Source organism: Tinamus guttatus, unplaced genomic scaffold, assembly GCF_059628265.1.
Source record: "Tinamus guttatus ecotype Peru unplaced genomic scaffold, ASM5962826v1 Tinamus_guttatus_pri_ptg000051l, whole genome shotgun sequence".
In the NCBI taxonomy this organism is placed as follows: Eukaryota; Metazoa; Chordata; class Aves; order Tinamiformes; family Tinamidae; genus Tinamus; species Tinamus guttatus.
This window is the reverse complement of record NW_028288585.1, coordinates 1,235,561-1,255,863: the sequence shown is the minus strand read 5'-3', so window position 1 is coordinate 1,255,863 and position 20,303 is coordinate 1,235,561. Positions and strand designations below refer to the sequence as shown.

At 39.3% G+C, this 20,303-nt stretch overlaps 1 protein-coding gene across 1 annotated transcript in view; it reads right to left on the bottom strand.

The window, feature by feature from the left end:
* Positions 1–6,410: 6,410 nt before the first annotated feature.
* Positions 6,411–20,303, bottom strand: part of ASRGL1 (asparaginase and isoaspartyl peptidase 1) — a 449,509-nt gene continuing 435,616 nt past the window's right edge. The window contains exon 7 of the mRNA XM_088539911.1: positions 6,411–6,429. Coding sequence (XP_088396037.1) covers positions 6,423–6,429 — 7 coding nt within the window. The 3' untranslated portion in view covers positions 6,411–6,422. The remainder of the gene's footprint in view (positions 6,430–20,303) is intronic.

Genomic DNA, 20,303 nt, shown 5'->3' with positions numbered 1-20,303 from the left:
CTGACTTCTCTACTCAATTGCTTCTTCTTCCCTATATACTTTATCCTTTTTTAATTTTTTCCAGTGCCTGGATGCACAGAAGCATGATACAGTTTTTGCTACAATTTTGTTTTCCTCACAGTGATATCTTGGTCTCTTTTGGGAGGATTGAAATAAAAGAGCAGGAGAGCCTATGAACGAAGACTTTTTTTTTTTTTTTTAATATTTAGCCACAGAGAAGGCTGAATATTAACCCTTGTTGCCAGTGCAGCCCCTCTCCTAACCACAGTTTTTTTGTGGATGGGAGTCAGACTCGCGATTTTAGTGTTCCCCAAGTGCTTTTTTTGAGGCAATGCAGAAGTTACCCCAGTGACTGAATAAAAAAGTCTTAATTAAACTCTACTTTGTTGGAATACATATGTTATCAAAACTACCAGAATAACAACATGAGGATGACAAACATCTTTCTGCCCTCCCCCACGTCATATTTCATATTTCTCCTCCTATTCAGCATCAGGAATGTCAGCATCTTCAATCAACTATCTGATTTCTTGAAATTCTTGAGGATAATTTTCTTTAACAGCAAGGAAGAATGACATATCTCATTTTCTATTTAAAAGTATAATCAAATTTTAAATTTTAAAATTATGTAGTTCAGATAAAAAGCAGGTAATTGCATATAACAGCTGCTGTAAGTTTTACTATGCCAGAATAGTGACTGGATAAAACATTACCTTCTCTTAGATCAAAGTCTACTTTTTGACTGCAGTAGAAGTACAATTCTGTCTTTTAAATTATTACTATATCATCTGAATTTTTTCAGACAATAACTTTGGGGTAGCTATAGAGTTTTAAGATACTATAGGAACAATCTGGATATACACCCAAACATACCAGCTCTAATTTCCTACAGATATAATGTCTACAGAACTTGAGACCTTGTCCCATGCCGAGGAACATAGTATATTGCAAGATAAGACAAAGGCATAAAATCTAATGATTCCCTCTCTTAAGTGTGACCTCACATGCGTGCTGCCTTTAAATACTTGGCATTCACTTGGAAGCAAGTGCTCAGACATAGATTGAACAGCTTCAATATATATCTATCTATATGAATTATATAGAACTAAAACATGAATTTCCATACAGCCCACAGCGATATAAGAAGGATCCTTTCAAACAGAAATGCTAGCTAAAGTCTCTGCTTTATTGATGTATCTGCACTCTAAATGGAGTCTTATTTGCGTCCAGTTTGAAGTCCCTTTTATATTTTGTAGCTATGGAGCCATTCAGCCTGCAACAGAGCATGGGGAGAATAGTGTCCAGGCAAAGAAAAGGTATTCATATATAAACTGTGATGATTGAATGAATAATTTAGCTTAACGGCAGCAAGAAGGTTCCCAAGCCATTTAACTTGCATGAATTCTAATTCATTAGAATTGTTTTCTCCTCTTCTCTATGTGTTTATAAGCCAAGTTTTCTCTTAACAGACTTTTAAATTCCACTGTATTCATATTAGACCCCTAAAATCTGCCAGCTCTCAGCATTCACTCCAGATTACTGACTGGTGCTTTAAGCCATTAGTACAGTCCATGTGTCTTGGGCTGCAACATCCTCCACTAAATTTCACCAAAGCAGTTTGCACAAACTTGCCTAGCCGCAGGCCCTTCTCATCTGTGCATGACCATCTGAGCTAATTTTAACTCGCAGAGTTTCCTGAATACTCTGCAAACCTATAGTTGCCATGGAAACCTGTGTACCTCAGTGCACGCGTATAAAACTTCTATAAGGAAAAACACGCATGGAAATAGTGCCTGTTCTCAGACCAAATACTAATTTGATGCTATGAATATTATGTATCTCCATCACCGTGCGTCAGTATTTATGCTTCTCTGAGACTGTCATAGTTCAACTCACTCTCAGCAGGATGCGCAAAATGAGGCTGGGCGAATGAGCCACATAACAAGCAGAAGGAAAAGCAAGTTTTATTGGGCAGCCTGGACAACACATAAAAGAACTTTGCAAAATTTTCATAAATTTTACCATTCATTTTATAAAAGTCATCTTGTCCACCCTTATTATGCTGAAGATGCGAATTAAAAAGAATAATTTTGTTTTTTTTTGTCTTTACAAAATGTGACTTCTCTCAGACATGCAGGCTGCTGCAATTTTGAAACAACATCTCAAAAAAAAAATGCTCCAATAAGCTTTATAATACTAATCTGAAAAAAATATCATCAGCTGAAATAAACAATGCATGAAGACCCACATGAGCGCATTAGTCAATGGCCATAAATACATGCTAATTTTTATGGGGGGTGGTTAGCAAGAGCAAGATACTAACAAGCAAAAGAGACATACCATGGAAAAGCAGAAGAGGGAAGAAATATGAGTTAGCTGAAATGCTTTTCCAGAGGTAGGTTACTGTGGGCCATCCTAAGTGTTTTTCACTATTTTGCATGTTTACTTCTTTCTGCATTGATTATATTGGATGGTTAGGTCTTAGTTTTTACCTTCCATTTATACTGATATTTAGCAGTTCACAATAAAAATATATTCCAAAACATAAGGAGAAAACCTTAGTTAAACAAACAGATATAAAGGTCACAAGGGATATCCTACTCTTCCGCTCCATCAGTATTAGCCCTATAGCTCTATTGGTTCCAATTGTTCTTGCCTTTTACCCCCATTCCGGACTTTGTCATTGCTGTAGCAGGTTAAATCTGGGATTGATGCATGTTGAGGCTTCCATTCCTACTACTGACACTTTCTGTCTGTTTCGAGATGGTTCATTTAACCTGCTCTCGGTTCAATTTTCATATTTACATAATGGAAGGTCAAATTATCTATTTTAAGTGGGTACTTTCAGTTTAAATTAATTGCATAGCATGGTGAAGAGATAAATCAGGGTGTCTACTATGAATCATTTTTATGTATATAAATATTATGGCTAGATAGAAAATGAAGAAAAAAGTATGATATCAAATAAAGAAGACAAATATAATTATAGCTGTATGGTTCTGATCCCAATTTACATAGTTTTATAAGGATAATGTACAAATTTTATACAGAATGACTAGACATTTTTATATAAAATTTAGAAAGAAGTATCTCTGATGTAGAGATCTCTAGGATCCATTAAGAAATAACACAGAAAGGAGATAATTCTGTGTCAATTTCAGTAGAGCACCTCCTCCTGTTAAAAGATTTCTTTATTGATTTCTTTCCTATTAAGCTCTACAATGTCTTTCCAGAAAGGATGCTTACCAGCTTTTAACTAATAGCATTACAACATCATTTCCACCTTCTCCATCAATAATAAAATGCAATAAAAGAAATCATCTGCAATGGAATGTCCCTAGTGGTATATGAAACTGTGCTTTCATTGCCTTTATGTTGAAGTGCAAAGGTCATTAAAAAATGGAAAACTAACACACATTTTTTAGCAATTTTCATATACATCCTCCCTGAGTAGAAGAGTGACTAAGTGTTCTGAAAGCATTTGGTGTCGTTCATGAAGTGTTGTATCTATTTAGCTGGTTTGCAAACCATTGGCTGGTGATCATCAAATACAACAAGAACAGAGCACATCATTAATAGTCTTAATTACATCTTTCTTATAATTATAACTATTTAGTCCACTCTAGAGCTCAAACAGAGAGATGAGTGTTATGAGATGCTGAGATAATACGTATTTGTTTAGAATTTAGATTGGATGAAAAGCCCTTATTGAGGCCAGGAACCCTCTTTCCAGTGATAGTACAAATTCAATCATACAGCTGAAAAGACACAATGGATAGAGTAAGTTCTTTTTAAAAAAGGATGATTAATATGTGTAGGCCTGGAACCACTTTTTTTTTTTTTTTTTTTTTTTTTTTGCTATTAATCAAACAGTGGAAAAGAGTGACTCAAAAACCTTTTAATAATCCAAAAGCCTGCAAAAGTAATGCTGTCTAACAAGATGCCAACAAATTCCATTTAAGACCCTGCAGGGATTTAACATACAATTACATAGTACAACTGTAAAATAATGTGTGAGGGAGGTGAATTTTAGCTCAGGTTCACACCTGGAAAAACTTAGGACTTCATCACACCAAAGATCATACAATGCCTCAATGGTAAAGCTAAGAGAGGCTAAGAGAAGAGGCTAACTTGATGAATAATGCTGTGAAAATGCAAATTACTATTTTCTTGATAGTAGTTTTCAGGACTTCTGGCTTCTGTGCCAAAGAGTTTGAAAGATCTTTGGAGACAGAAAAATACAGAAGATATCGGGACCTGACTCAGTAGCAAGTAGACATAAAACCATTTGTAAGAGATGGGCATGTTTTCCTTCTTCTTTTATCATGTGCCTGTGTGTCAGAAAGAACCTGCTGTCATATTGGAAAAGGAAGATGGGGATGAGACGAGTAAAAGGTGAACTCGCTTCCCTCGGGTGATTGATCCTGTAGAAGCAAGTTGTTCATACTGACCTGTGTCAAGGCCAGTTTAATAAGTCTCCTAGTCGTTTCTTCAGTGCCTCTCAGTTTTTGTTTGCTGGTGCGGACTTGAGGATGGGGGAGGCTTTTAGTGGCTTTGTTTTGGTAGAGGTAGGAATGGAAGAAAGGATGATGTCAATGGAAATCATGCTACTGCGCCCTACTGAGCGTGGCCGCTCTGCTGGACACTTCTTCCTGAACTGAGGCCAAGGAGGATCCATTTGGAGAAATGGTTTGTCTCTTTTTGCCAAGTAGCTACTACACTGCTGCCAATGCCCATCTGAAAGCTAGCAGATGGCCTTGTACTTAATATCTTTAGCTATATGCTCGATGGCTTCAGGTATCTTATTGCTGTACAAATAGACTCTTTTGAACCGTCTAAATTGCTCTCTTGTTCATAAACAGTCCTGCAATAGCTAGCATTTAATAACTGAAACCACAGGATGTGGGTCACAGGGCAACTAAATGGCCTCAGGGTTTCAGTCTGTCACTCATGAGGCCCATGGCAAGCCCAGGTGAGGAAGCCAGGGCCAGCAAGGCAAGGCCAGGGCCAGGCTGTGCAGTCAGACCCTGTTAGAGGAGAGGAGGCATCCGCTCACCCACGGCAGCAGCTCACATGCCTCCTTTCACTCCTGCACAGGAAGAGAAAGCTCTAATTCTCTTCCCATTTCTCCACAGGAGCCCTGGCCACTCGAGAGACCAGCAATCATCTTGTCTAGTTATCTTTGGTCTAGATGGGAGATATTTTTCCCTGCCTTTCTGTCTGCTAAGTGATCAATCACTCTAATCTCTTCATCCTCTCTAATTCCAGCTTCACTCTTGCTTTCTTCATGGTTCCTTCTTCTAATCCCTCTTGTACACAATAATAACATTGCTTCTTATTTTCACAGTATTAAATCCTCTTCTCCAGCTCAAACCCCTATATTGCCCAGCAAGTTCCCCAAAGTGAAGAAAACAAACAAAAAAACAAACAAACAAAAAAACAAACAAACAAATCCAAAAAACAACAGACACTAAAATGACATTATATACCTGCAGTCCGATCCCTTTGCTTGTGTATCATGTACTTTTCTCCATTACATCTGCTTGAGACGTAATGTCTCTGAGGCAGGAGTTGCTGGTTAGGAGGAGGACCAACACTGCTCTAAAACTTCTATTCAGAGGATTTCAGCAACAGTCACCTAATATTTTAAGTGACTAAATCTGTGCATGAGTTGCAAAAACAATACTGAAAAAGCAAGATAAAAGCGGCAAAGGTTAAAAATTAATTGCTAGTGACTGTGTAACATCCTGATACATCTTTAAGTGGGGGAAAAAAAGGATAAATGTGAATCTTGGATGGTTTTTACAATGGAAATTCTGGCATGCATTTCAGCAGAGGGCTACTTAGTTAAAATACATGCTGATTGTTCTCATTAAAATTGTTGGCAGTATTGTAATAAAATCCACCATGAACAAAAGTCAGCCCAGCAAAACTATGTCTTTTAGGAGCAAAAAACACTCCTGCCAAGTACAGGAAGGCTGCTGAACTTATCTGTGACTTCCCAATGTGAGTTCATAGAGCTAATACTCTATGAGAGAGCGGATTAGATGGATGAAGCAAACATGTTTGTTGCTGTCTAGTATGCACTGCTTGAGCAGGACCAGACTGCTGCTGCTTTAGCAGCTCACAGCTCCTGTAGTCTGTTAAGCAGAGAGGGAGATGGCAGGATACGGAGATTTTAGATATTCACTGGTGTTTCTCACACATCAAAAGTAAGTATATGACATACAAGAAGATCAATGAATCACATCTGCAGAAACTATGTGATTTCCATTTAGCTTTAATCACAAGCATTTGTTTACACAGCATTATATTGTATTTCAGACCCTGATCTAAAGTGCTGTTAGACATCTGACATATGGTTTCTCACAAGTAGGTGCTTACAGAGGAGCATTCCCTAATCTATTTTCCCCTCCTCTTCCTCATAGTCTCACTGCTTCTCCTGTGCCCCCATGAATCTCTGCCCATTTACACCACAGATTATATTTTTCCTCCAGTGTCAGCACTGGGCTTCATTTGACATGGTCATGGGAAGAAGAAGATGCAGGCAGGAGCCGTGGGTTGCCCCCCACACAGCACTTACTGCTTGCGGGTAACAGCTACGTGAGGTCTTCTCCTTCCCTGCAGTCGCATGGGCCTATGCGTGAGCACGGCCTGACTCCAGGGATTAGGGAAGTGCAGCTCTGTGTCTGCAAACACAATGTACAGCCTCCCACGTCATGGATAGTGAAGCTAACATTTGGTGTTTAGGGCTTTTATTGTTTTCATTTTCATTTGCTGCAGAACTTCATTTTGCAACAAAAATCTTTCTAGCCACTTCCTTTGTGTTTTCTTCAACTCCCTATCTGCTCAGTTGTCCTCAGAGCTCCTTCCTTCCTTCTTTTCCTTCTCCTGCCTGGCCTAATCCCCAGTCTTTTTCCCCTCTGTACTTACCTTCCTGTTCCCTAATCCGCTTTATTTAAAGTTCAACTTCAGGTATTAAAGAAGTCCTCTCTCAACTTCATGGAGAGGGAACAGCAAATCACAGAACTATCAAGATAAAGCCCCCCTGCTTTATCCCTTGCTCAGATCCTTTCTTTCCCTCTCTTGACTATGTTATTTGTAATCCCTTCAGAAAATGTGGTGTGTTTTATTACGGACTCTTTTTCCTTGGGTGGTTCACTGGATTACTGTGTTTGGGGATGAATGGCCATCCAGGATGGTTTGTAGATGCTGCCTTTTTAACCATGCAGTCCTTAGCATGCAGGATTGGAACCCAACCTCCTATCACAGAGGCCACTCCAGCCAAGAGGTGATGAAAGTGTGAATAAGACCCTCTTTATTTCTCACTAGAATGGGATAAAAACTTTTAGCCGCCTGATGGTCACAGGAAATATTACTCATGGATATCTGGCATGTAATAAGGTGAAAGTTTAGTATAAAACTGTTTGCATATTGAAAATATATGTTCAGAAGTGTAATTATGTGTATATAATGAGATGATACCAGGTTCGTAGACATTTCTGAGTGTTTTCTCTTACGTGTCCTCTTCTGAATCCAGCTCTGATCAAAAGGCACCAAGCCTTGATTTTTCTGCAGACTGGGACAGGACCTGTTCTCAGGCCATGAGGGCTGTAACACAGTCTGATCATGTCCCTACGAGCAAACTCGCACAGACACCGCAAGTGGCCAAATATAAATTGCCAGCTGGGACTCTCCGCTGCCTAATGCTAACTCCTGCCCAGACCTGATCAAGCACTAGTTAGCCCAGACCAAAATCATGCAAGGGAACACGCCAGCAATTAATTATATATATGGCAGAGATTCAGTGCCTGGGCCCGCACCCTGGCACTATTTAATTTGCTGGATCCATGTTGCCATGGGCAGAGTGAGAGCGGTACAAAGGCTGGCCACAGCTCTAGGTTGTTGGAGTTTGAACTTGTAACAGCTGGTCAGGTCATTGCAGGGATAAATGTAGGTAGGTGTTGAAAAGGAGTTGATAACGCTGAAAATCTTTGCAAATGTGTCAACTGGAGGATGTAGAGTTTGTATCAGCTTTCATTAGATGCATTCCTCCAAACTCTTTTGCTGTGTTCCTTTTTACTTCAGCTCCCATGTACCTTTGGGAGGAGAAGGGATTATCCATCAATACCAATAAACAAAATGGACTGTAAGAATGGATAAGAGCTCTCTTCATGTGAGCCAAAGATGCTTGTCAATGACTTTAGCGAAGGGACTTTTAATAAAAGGGCTCAGAATTTGAAGAGTGGCATCCACTTGCTGTGGGAGAGAGCTCAGTGCTTCCTCATGCAGCCAAACTGCCAAGCTTTTTTTGTTTTTCGCATTGGTGAGCGGGCACATGTTTGCATAAGAGCCAGGAAAAAATGCAACGGTGATCATGAAGCATGTTAGACACAGCACAGCTACAGCATGAGTATTTTGAGAGAAACAGTAGCACATATGATCAGGCTGCTCAAAGCCAAGGCCTGCACTGTCTAGATTGCAAAGCCTGACTCAGAAATGGAGCTGCATTTAGTGGCAGCTGCTATACAAAGCTCTGCAGCTTTGCCTGTGACTCCAGCTTCTCAGATTCCTTCTTGCTGACTTCTGTGAAGCTGTATTTGCACAGCCCAGCTGAGAAATTTCTCTTTGGTATTATATACAAATGCTTATTTGTTTACAACACATGCTTTGAAAGTCTGCATTGGGTCAAATTATAAGTGCAGTAAGTATTTTGTCATACTCTGGTTTTGTGGTTAGAAAGTAAGTTTTGGTAGCTAACGAAGTATTACGAAACAAGCCCCATTAAGCAATGTTGTTCAGAGGACTGTATTTCTTCTTGGGTTTCCCTAATGACTTATTCCATCTGAGTTCTAACCCCTGTCTTTCCTACCTCTCTCAGTGGCTTTCTTTGATTTACCTTTGATTTATCTGTTTTCACCAGTGTCAACTTGTAATAATAAAACTTATAATAAAATACTTAATAGTTCTCATTCTCCATATTTACATTAAAGCTTGTCATCTATTTGGATTAAAAACTCCAAGCTTAGCACACTGTATACTCACTTAGCTAACTGTATAACCATCACTTTGAAGGACAAAGAATAAACTCATTGCATATGAGTTGTCTTAACAACTGCTGTATTTTAAGAGTCCTTGTTCTAACTTCTGAGTTCATCTCATTCCTTTGAATTCTTATAAAACACTGAACAATTCAAAAATGAAAAACTCCATTTACATACTAAGGTGATGGGGCACATAATATAGATTCTATGCCCTAGATTTCTCAGAAAATGCATGTATTTGCAGTGTTTGCTTTTCTACGAAGACAGGTATGCAAAACTGCAAAGCCAGGAAATATCAACAAGATGATAGAGGAGTACACATAATAAAAAATAAAATATAGAAAAAAAATGTATCTAAAATATTTAACAAAAATCTAATATAATCTTGTCTCCACTAGTTCTTAGATATTAAAGAATATATTGGTGCCTACATTTATTTTGCTGGATCTTGGAAGATCACATTTAATACCTTTCCAATCTCAAGCAGAGCTTGATATCTGTTCAATCAAGTCTGCCTTTCAGGCATTTCTAGAGACACTTACAATCTCTGCACATACGTAATGATTTCTGTCTGAAAATGAAACTATTACAAAAGTGAGTTTTCAGAATTGCTGAGCTCTTAGGCAACTATACAATCTGTGGTATTTTGAGGAAAACTCGCACAGTAAAAATTGTTCTGGATTATTGTTTTTATAAGAACTATGAGCAATTCAACAGTGTTTTTGAGAACAGTGCATTTATATACACAAAGGGTACATATTTGTAATACTTGAAATACAGAGATATATAGAAGATGGAGTAAGGACCATAGCAGTTTTCTCTTTATTTATATGGCATAAACCATATTTGTATTTAGAACTTTTTTTTAGGAGTACTGCACTTAACTTATAAAGTATTTCAATCAATGTAACAAAATAGTATAGCCTTATTTTTTCCTGTGTTGTAAATTATTCCGCCCGGTCTCCCATTCTGCTACTGTTCCAGTGCCATAAAGGAGATCAATTTTTACATTCATAGCATAAGAAAGTCTTTGGAGAATTTAGGCCATCCTGATTTTATAGCTTTCCAAGTACCACCCATCAAACCTTAGGATGACCTTTTTGTATTCTTTCCAAAATTGCCACAGCCATGGTTCTGCTATAAAAATCAACCTTTTTGCCATGATGTGCAAGAAGACTTTTAAAGGCATGAGGGACATAAATGAACTTGGTTTAGATCCAAATCTCATTCTTGCACAGTGTGCTATTCTAAGTCTTGCATACGGGATCTGTCTTAAAGACAAACCATTGCAAACCATTCCACTGCTGCTCAGTACCTTTTTTATCCTGCAGGTCAATAGATTGTAGACCTTCCCTTATCATACTGGTGGTTTACATGCTCTACTCATAGCACTATTGAACTCTCCTTCTTTCCTCTAAGGCATGTTATCACATTATGCTGTTACTGGTTTACCCTGGTAGTCTTCCATCAAGGTTGAGTGCCACTTATCTTTGCAACAGTGTTTCTTCCCATTTTTTCAACTGAGATTTGGTCGACAGTCCAGCTCCTGTGTAATATCTTTCAGAAACACTAAGGAAATCCAAAGACTGATCAGTGAAAGCTCATGTCAGAGATTTTGATCATTTATTCATGTTTTAAATTATTCTCTTATCTGTCAGCTCATTGCATGTCCTAATTTTTCACTGCAAAGAAGAAGCTGCAGCTGATGGGGCAATTGAACTTCTTGGGAGTCTATGCAAAGAGCAAAAGGACATACTCGCTCTCATACTGAGAAGCATTTATAGGCAAATCATATTGTGAACAGAGAAAAACTGAAAATGCCTAATTTATTGGATGAGATTTGATTTTCCATTATTACTGATTATATTTCATATGAAGTTGGCACTTAAAATCTTGAAGTTGCCATCGGTATCATACAATTAATGGTTCTGAAAATTCCTTATCATATTTCATACATATCCCATGATATGTTGTGGACAGATGACTCCCACAGAGGTTCTAGCTATCTCTCGGGGGAAAAAAAAGGGCGGGGGGGGGGGGAGAAAAGTGAAATTAGCCCCAGTCTTACACAAAAAAAACACTAAAAATATTTTGATGGTTTTGCCTCATTTACATTGGTGGTAGAGGTAGGTTGTGGGAGGGATTATGTGAGAGAGACTGAACAAGAGAAAGTGCAAACATATACTGACACAGCCAGAATAAAGCAAGAAGGCCCTGAGAAAAAGTGAAAAGAAGATGCTTTTGGAGTAGTGATGGACAGGAAACAGTACTTTGTTTACAATTTTTGTTTTAGACCTCCATGATAAGAAAAAGGGATTGCATCAAAGGACGTACTTCATTATTCCTGCTCAAAGAAACAGAAAGATTATCTGCTTGAGCCAAAAACGATATGCAGCACAAAGATGTTGGAAAACAAAGGTTACAGGGTGGATGATGCTGCTAGCTAACAAATTTAGCATTGTTGTTTTTACCTTAAATCAAGTGGCAGAGACTGTTTTCTGTTAACTGTGATGAGAAAACTCACAGACTATACTCGTGATCCCAAAATAGTGACTTTTTTCAAGTTTGCTTTTTAAAGTATTTAATTGCTAAGTTCATCCATAATAACCAGAAATTGGTTAATTTGAATATAAATACTGCGACAGTGGGTCTTGGAGATTTATTAAAATTGCTGCTCCAGTTATTACAGAACCCATGGCTGAAGTGTTTAGCATGTCTTTTGTAGTCCCAAATTACTATCCTGTTTGGCAGAAATTAATCTAGTACATAGATTTTTCTTGTTTAAATAATTATTAACCTACTTCAATTTTTTTTACAAACTTGATAGCAGAAGCTCGTCACTGTCAGTCACACAGGGATGTCTTTTTGAATAAAAAGACTGACTGTATTTTAAACAAGCAAAAAATGAGATGAGTTCAGAGGTAAGTGACAGAAATAATTAGAAGGAAGGGAAGAATTCCATATGAATAAGGTTTGAAATGTTTAAGTTCAAAAGAAAATGAGTAAGAGTAGACGTGAAGTAGTAGCTTGGTAGCAAAGAGATATTCCATAACTGGTTATCCCCGCTTCCCTTCACCTGCGCCTTTTGGTGAGAAAGCAGGAAGTGAGAAAAATGTTTAGTCAATGACCTCAAGACTGCTGCATCAGTCCAAAATTTTGCACAGGAGGGGATGTGCAGGACCTGCCCTCAACTGCAGATCTTTTGCAAAACCTGGGCTTGCTTCCCAGTCCTCCAGATGGGCTTGGAGAGGATGCCATGAAGGAAACAGGAGCAGAAAAAAAGGGGATAACACCATTTCATCAAAGCCTTACACAAGAAATAGATATCTCAATTGGCAAGTCATGACAGGTGCATACACCAGGCAATTGCAGCTGAGTCATGCAGGCTGGGAGAAGGGCTTTGAGCTGGGAGAACTGTCAAGGCCCTGTGCAGCAGCAGCGAGCACCTAAGTGGTGAGGAGGGAGGCGCCGCTGACACATCTTGGGCAAGGCCCAGGGCCAAGCGATTAGATCAAAGCATCATTTTAAAAGTCTGTCTGGATATGAAGAGAAGCTCAGAAATAAGACAACAGGGTTCCTGTTGCCTGGCCTGAAATATTGGCTTTGCCAGGTGTGAGCTGTCCTGCTGTCACGTCCTGCAAAGAGTCACCAGGAAGTGGAGCACACATGGGGAGGAGAGAGGAGAGGCCGGTAGAGAAGGTGTGAGAAGAAAGTTACCTAGTGTGGTTGTGTGCAGTGGACTTTCCTTGGCCTTTGGAGGGGCCCTGTAAACCTTCGGTGTGACAAAATTTCCCTTTGTGGAAACTCTGCCCCCGTTCACCTGATGACTTAGAGAAGACTTAAATGGATGATTCATGCATGACATGCAAGAGGGTCGTGAGTCACGACCAGGCTGTGCAAGTTCATTCAGTGAAGCCTCCCACCTTGGGCCGGGTGTTATGGTAACTCAACGCAGAGGCCGGGGACTCCCCACTCTTTCGCGCAGCGCCCTGCCACAGCACATGGCTAAAAGCTGCCGCCTGGGAACGCAGCCGTGCTTCTTTGGATGACTTGCCTGGACAGAGCGAGAGATCAATCAGAGTACACTTGGGGGACATGCTGGAATTCCAGAGAGCTCAAAGTATCAACGTTTTGGCTCAACCCTCTTGAATGAATAACATTTATGTGTAGCTAATACTCATCCAGGGGACGTGCAGCTCTGATGAAGCTGCAGAAGTCTCACCCTCAAATCACAGACGTCCACTCCTTCCTTGGCCTGTTGCCTCTCTTGTAAGATCCCCAAGCGCCAGAACTGAGGCTACCACTGCAGCCTGGTGTTCTGCAGCTCCCACAAAGGCTCAAGATTTTCATGATTCTTCAACCTCTGCTCTTCATCAGAAAAGCACCAGTGTTTTTGACTATTTAACATCAATATTAATATCCAGAAAGGTTTCTCCTATATGAATATACTTTGGCAGCTCCCTGCTTTGTTATTTAAAATGTAAAGATAGTCACGGAAATACTTTGACACAATGAAGTAAAAATAGGAATGCTCCCCAGGTATATATATTTGTGTTTGAAATGCAACAGCTTTAGGAAGATATTTGTCTTGTTAGTATGAAAGTGATTAAATGTGTCTTTGGATAACACAATGTCATTACTATTTTGAGACAAAAATCAATTCTCTCAATCACTAGCTAAAATAGAAGGGGTGTTGTTATTTTCCAAAGCAGCTCTCACTCAGCATTCTTTGCTCAGAGAATATTGATTTAAGGGCCAACAATCAGGAAGCAGAAAAATTACAAAGCAAACAATATTTTGAGGAATGCTTTGGATTAGCTTTTATTTAGTTAATACAAAAATAAACACAAATATCAAAATAGTATGGATAACTTTATACCTGCAGTAATTCTGTGCATGCTGCCTTTGGGGGTCTGTGATTGTATAAGAGTAGAGGTATAGAGGTGTCCATTGGTGGAAAAATAGCACAGCAGAGTTCTGGTTCAAACTTGGACCAGAACTAAGTTCATACACTGGGGTGAATGGGAGGTAAAATACACAGTTTAAAGTAAAAAAGCAGTAAGCTTAATCGGAATAGCTGCTTCCCTTGGGGGCTGTTACACCTGAATTTGGACTTGCTTTTTTTCATGTCAGATGTTAGGAACTAACTATGACTGCAATCAAGCAAAGAAATCACCTTTACTAATAATGACTATTCTATTATTAATAAAAAATGACAAATCAGAAATAAAGCAAAGCAGATTCCCTTCTCTGTTTCTCTCGGTGGAAAGCTTACCATGTTGATGACATCTTTGAGAGCAAGTCTGTTCTTGGAGGGGCCTAACACATCTTGCTCTCACAGGGAGAGATTGGCATGAAAGCTGTAGAGCTGAGGATGGGAAAGAAATCCAATTAGAGCACCCCTTCTAGCCCCTTTATTCCGTTAATGAGGAGTCTTGCTTTAGTGGACTATGGACACTATGAACAACATGTAAAAGAACTGATCAATGCTTTCACAGAAAGATCGATCCTGCTTGCTCTGTCACAAATAACCTATCGTTTCTATTAACAGTTACCATTTATTAACTGTGTAGTTTATCTATGATACAGATAACTGAGAGAAATCAGGAGTATCTACTTCTCAGTAAACTTCCACCATTTAAACTGCTTTCAAAGAGCTGCCTTTATGTTTTCAGAAATTGAGACAACTTCCAGTAAAATCATGCAAATCTTTCAACTTTCTAAATTAATGAAGCATTTCTGATTTTTAAGAAACTGTTCAGGAATCATTATCTTATTTTCTCAAACTTATTTGTCCTGAAAGAAACGGGTGCCATTTTAGTCATTCCTTTCTGAACTGTTTAAGCCAGAGACTTGTATATGCCAGCTGGCTAAATTAGCTTCTCAATTAATATAAATATGCTAGCACAAATAGCTACTTTTCTTAGTAATCAACACCTTGCTATACAGTATAAAATCTACTGTGCTGACATAATAAGGGTATAGGAAATGACTGTCTGGCATGTATCAAGACATAAAACATTTACATTTGTGATTTTAAAAGAATGTCTCAAGCACTTAGATAAACAATGTTTGCATCATGGAAAGAGAAGACAAATTATACAGAGTTAACCAATGACCTCAGTAAAAAAATTTAAACTGTCAGGGTTTGTTTCGAGATGAAAGTGTTCAAAACATTTCCAGAAGAGAATACTTTCAGCAAGAAAAAGCCTCAGCACCTTTTGGGTTTGTTTAGAATAAGAAGCTTTTTCTAGCCAAAACAGTGGGATGAAACAAGGTGCCAGGGCCCTGCCGCCCGCCAGGGCTGGGGGTGCCCCCAGGGCGCTGCTCCCTTGGTGCAGTGGGACAGGCCCCACCAGCAGCCCCAACACAAGAAGCCCTGGGAGCCTTGGCAGGGGACCTGCTTTACAGGGACCTTTTGGCTTTTGCAGAGACATACCTACATCCTCCAAGGAATGTCTTTGCAGGTTTTTTTTTTTTTCAATCCAAATTGTTCTTTCTTAAGATAAATAGCATATCCATGCCAAACTTTGAAAGGCAGAGATTTCCCATTCTTCAAAAAATGTTCCTCCTTAAGTGGAACATTATTGGGTAGTGTTTGAGTTGCTTCTCGACCAAACAGCACACATCTTCATAGTCTACTTTTTCAAAATATAGTTTTAACTTCCAGCTGAAGACTTCCAATAGTTATGTTATATGAATCACAATAGACAAGTCTTAGCCACTTTTTCTAACATAGCTTAGAGAGAATAGTATGGAAAGTTCAGGCATGATTTTGACTTTGCTGGCCACTCCCAACTACCTTCCTGTCCGTCAAGTACTTAGATGGCGCCTCAGAGAATTTATTCCATAACCAGGGACTGAAGTGCGGTCAGCTGTCCCTAGCTCTCCACATTATCCTTCTTGTCCTTGTGCTGATACCTGTTTTTCTCATCAGTGGGGACCTGCCCTGACATTAAGGACCTTTCAAGGAGCATAGCTTTGCTGTGACATTGGCCGGCTCCCTCTGCATCCTGTCTGGTCCCATGGAATTCTTTATGTCCAGTGTGCTGAAGCCACCCCTAAACTGGTCCTCCTTTACTGTGGCAGTACATGTCCCCCAGGTCAGTGAGCAGGCAGAGAGATCTGGAGGTGCCCCACCAATAAAGGCTGAGGCAAAGAAGGTGTCTTAGTCTTTTCCATGTTCTTTTTCATTCACACCACTGAGCAGCTGGTTCTCCTTTTCACAGATCTTCCTTTTGTTGCTGATGTGCCAAAGAGGCCTTTTTTTTTCCTCTTTACATTTCTTACCAGCTTCAAATCTAGCTGAGCATTAGCTTTTCCTTGCATGCCTGGGCAATGCTTCTATACTGCTCCAGGGTAGCCTTGCCCCACTTCCCCCTTCTGTACATTTCCTCTTTGCATTTAGGCTCAGACAGGAGCTCCCCATTCAGCCAAAGAGGCTCCCAGTGATATATGCTAGATTTCCTGCTTGAACATATTTAATGTTTCATTTGAAAACTATAAAATTGTTATTTTCTCCAAGTATCTTTGATATAAAATGCATAGGCATTTGTGAAAATTAAATAAAGGTAGAGACTTTGACAGAAAATGTGTAATGACATGGTAACATATTAATGAACTATAATAAATGCATTGATAGCTATTTGGGATGTCTATGATGTGTATAAGTCAATAGCATTATTGACTTATAGATTCTTTTACACCTGAATGTATCAGTAAAAATAACATGAAAAACAGATTAAATGTCTAAAATTTGCCTCATTCTTAGATGTCCTATCTTAGAATTGCTCAAGAGTTGCAACCATGTATCTTTTTTCTTGATTCCCTTCTGTATAGACATCTGGGTAAAGTGACATGCCATCAGCCCGTAAATTTATTAAGCGAATAAAAGTTAAATCACCCAGAAAGTAGAGCTCCTCTACAGTAGTCATCTTATCTATTTTATTCATCATTAGAAATTCAAACAGTGTAATTGTTCTATCATCATTATTAGTCATCTATTTAATTTTATTCTAGTATCTTTTGTATTCTAATACATCTTAATACATCTGATACATGCTAATACATCTTAATACTGATAAAATTATTGAATCACAGCTTAGTAGAAATTATGAACATTTTTATGCTTCATTGCAACCATTGTAACTCATACACAAATTATATCCTCTTGTTTATTCATGTGACTGCCATAGAAAATGTTTAAAGAGCTAGAGAAAAAAATAGAATTAGCAAAGAATTTGGTTACAAGTGTTGGGAAAGTCTTTAGGAACCACATACAGATTATGAGATGATAACACACAGCTATCTTGCAGCTGTGTTATATCCTTCATCTATGGCATGACGGTTGTTTCTCCACTGAACAAAACCAACTGTAGTCATCAGCTCTGCCGCCCGTCCATTATCTGCTCCCATCTCAAGGGCTGAGCAGGACAAGGAGGTGTCACTCTGAGCAAGCGGCCCAAGCAGTATTTAGGTGAGGACTGCACCCGGGAGGAGTAATTGCTCCTGCGTGGTGTGTGGTGACTCAGTCCCTGCAGCTGCAAGGGCTCTACCTCAGAGCAGAGAGGATGACATAAAACCAAGTGCCCCTTGCCATGTAACTTGATCATGAGGGTCACACTCGTGATCTGGTCCTGGATACTGCTGTGTTACAGTGAGCCCTACCACCACGAAGGAGTAAAGGAAGCACTCAGCTTAACCATTCCCTTCCCAAGACCGATGTTCCTATGTCATATGGGATTTCTTCAGAGAATTTGCTAGATGTTGCAAAATTCAAAGACTTTCACAAGCTGACCTTGTAGCTGCAAGGCAGCTGAGAGCATGAGCTAAAAGACAGGCAGGCTACTGAAGTCCAGCTGACGGCATCAAAGAGAGTCATCTGAGAAAAGCCTTATTTAGATTCTCACTGCCTCTCAAGGCATTATTGTAAATTGTTTATTAAATTAATATCAGCAGATCTAGCCTTTCACCCTGGGTGTGCTTTGGTAAGGATCAAAAATTTGTGAAACACACGGCTAGAAACAGGTTATCACCAGATGTACTAGGGCCCGACCTGCCGCACTGAAATGATCAGTTCTCCGGTCATTTCTCTCCCATGATGGGCTCGCTGTGGAGGCAGGCGGGAGCCAGCACTACGGGTGATATACGAGGGCAGTATTTATGGCTCCGGGAGAGAGGTGAAGACGTGCGAGCAGAAATGTATCAGCTCTGACCTGAGGTCAGTTTAAACTGCTGAAGTGCCACACCTGACAGGTAAAACATTACCTGGGATTACTTTCAGATGTTATTAAGCCTGATTAACCTTCATGGTGACAGTTTCTCTGAAATACCAGCTGGCTCCTTTCTTTTTTTTTCCCCCCCATCTGAGATGCTAATACAATGAAACCAGACATGCTGAGGGGGACACTAATGAGTTCATGAATACAGAAGAGAACCCTCCTCTCCTAAAAGCTCCAGGCTGTTTCAGTGGTAGTGAAGAGTTTGCTTGGTTGGGGCTTTGTTATTTTTATAATATTAAAATAAGCACATACATTAGGGGACACATGTCACAATTCATCTAGGGGGTTTCAAGCATGCAAACAAATATGGCAGTTTCTAGACCTAAGCGAGTTCCTTCTATTTTGTACTGACTTTTATTTAAAAGAACCAGCTGTTTTGGCTCCAAGGCACTGCTAGAAATTATTAAGCCACTTTGCAAAACTTGAAATGATTACATGGGGTGCAAAGCAGTAAAGGATTAAGACTTTAGATTTAAAACCCCAAAGCGATTTTAGATGCCTTCATTCAAAACGTAGTCAGCAGTATCCTCTGAACCCCCATGTCGCTTCAGTGTGTATTTTGACCAAGAGAATATTTCTTCTACTAGCATTCACATGTGCCCAAATTTCTGCCCTGCAGAATCTCATGCATCCCTGGAGTGTCTCAGCAATTAAATCTCAGTAAGACACAAAATAGGCTCTTCTCTCCCCATCCTAATGCTGGCTCCACTGCAAACTCATTCTCAAAGCAGGGTCAGTGTTTTTCCAAGTCCTAATATCTTGTGTTGTCAGGCTTGAGCGACCTCTTTCTTAGCTTGCTACATTTTTATTCTTAGGTCCTACTCTTAGATCTACATAAGCCCTTACACTGGGGCTAATGACAAATTTGGACACCTAAAATCAAGGAGCAGATTATTCCCAACAAAATTTTCCATATGTCCAAAAGTCTTTAGGCATGTCCATTTCTCCTGCTATGGTTACCAAGGCACCTTAGTTCTGTTACGCTCTTTTTTTTTTTTTTTCTGGACTAAGCTCTAAACTGGGCTTCACATCCCCTAAAAGTATTTGGACCCACCTCCCAGTAATCCAAGTGCCTTAAGGGATACAGTCCAGTAGGCAGGTTCAGAAGACATTTGCTGGAATCACTTCTCTATCTTACATTGGATAGTATTGTAAATATTTTTTTCCATTATTAAAAGTCCTTCTGTGGCACTTGCCTGTAATTTCTCAGATATCAGTAGATGTCGTGTTGAGACTTTTTTTTTTTTTTGATGTTACAAAAGTGTGTTTTTGTCATGCTCTTGGTCTTGGTATTCCTATATTACTTAGTTTCCAGGGACCAGTGATCAATGAGAAGACAGAGCTTCCAATATAAATACCTCAAATTAAATTGCCTTGTCTTCATTATTTCATTTCCCTTTGACTCTTCAGCTACACTTATTTCCCCCATTCTTCTTTTTCTTTTGAATACATCTTGCTAGGATTCAGACCATGTTTGCTTCTTCACATTGTGCTGTACCTACTTTTTAGTTATTCTAAAGAAATTGATAGAGTATTTGTGCTGAAAAATAGCGATCAAGAGAAGTGTGGACATCAGAAGTGGGAACAGAAACGTCATCAGGAACTGAACTTTCTTTTAAACACTCTGTGAATGAGCTACAACATAGTACAAAATGCAGACAGAGACAAAACTTGTTTTTTTAATCATGCCCTTCACTTTCCTGATGGGTTTGATAATCCTTCTTTTATTTCTCTCAAATCCAAGGTATGCCAGGTCAACCGACTTCTAAAACAAAGTAAGGTTTCTCACACATTTATATCATCTTTGCACTGCTTGTTTTAGGTTTCAGCTACAGGCAGAATGGCAATTCTAAGGCTACAAGGACAAAAACACATGTAGGCAGGCAGAGAAGGTTAAGATTAGGCAGGTGGTTTGTCACTTGTCACATGCTTCTGTAGATTTTATCAGCCTCATACGTATGTTAAAGTCAGCAAGCAT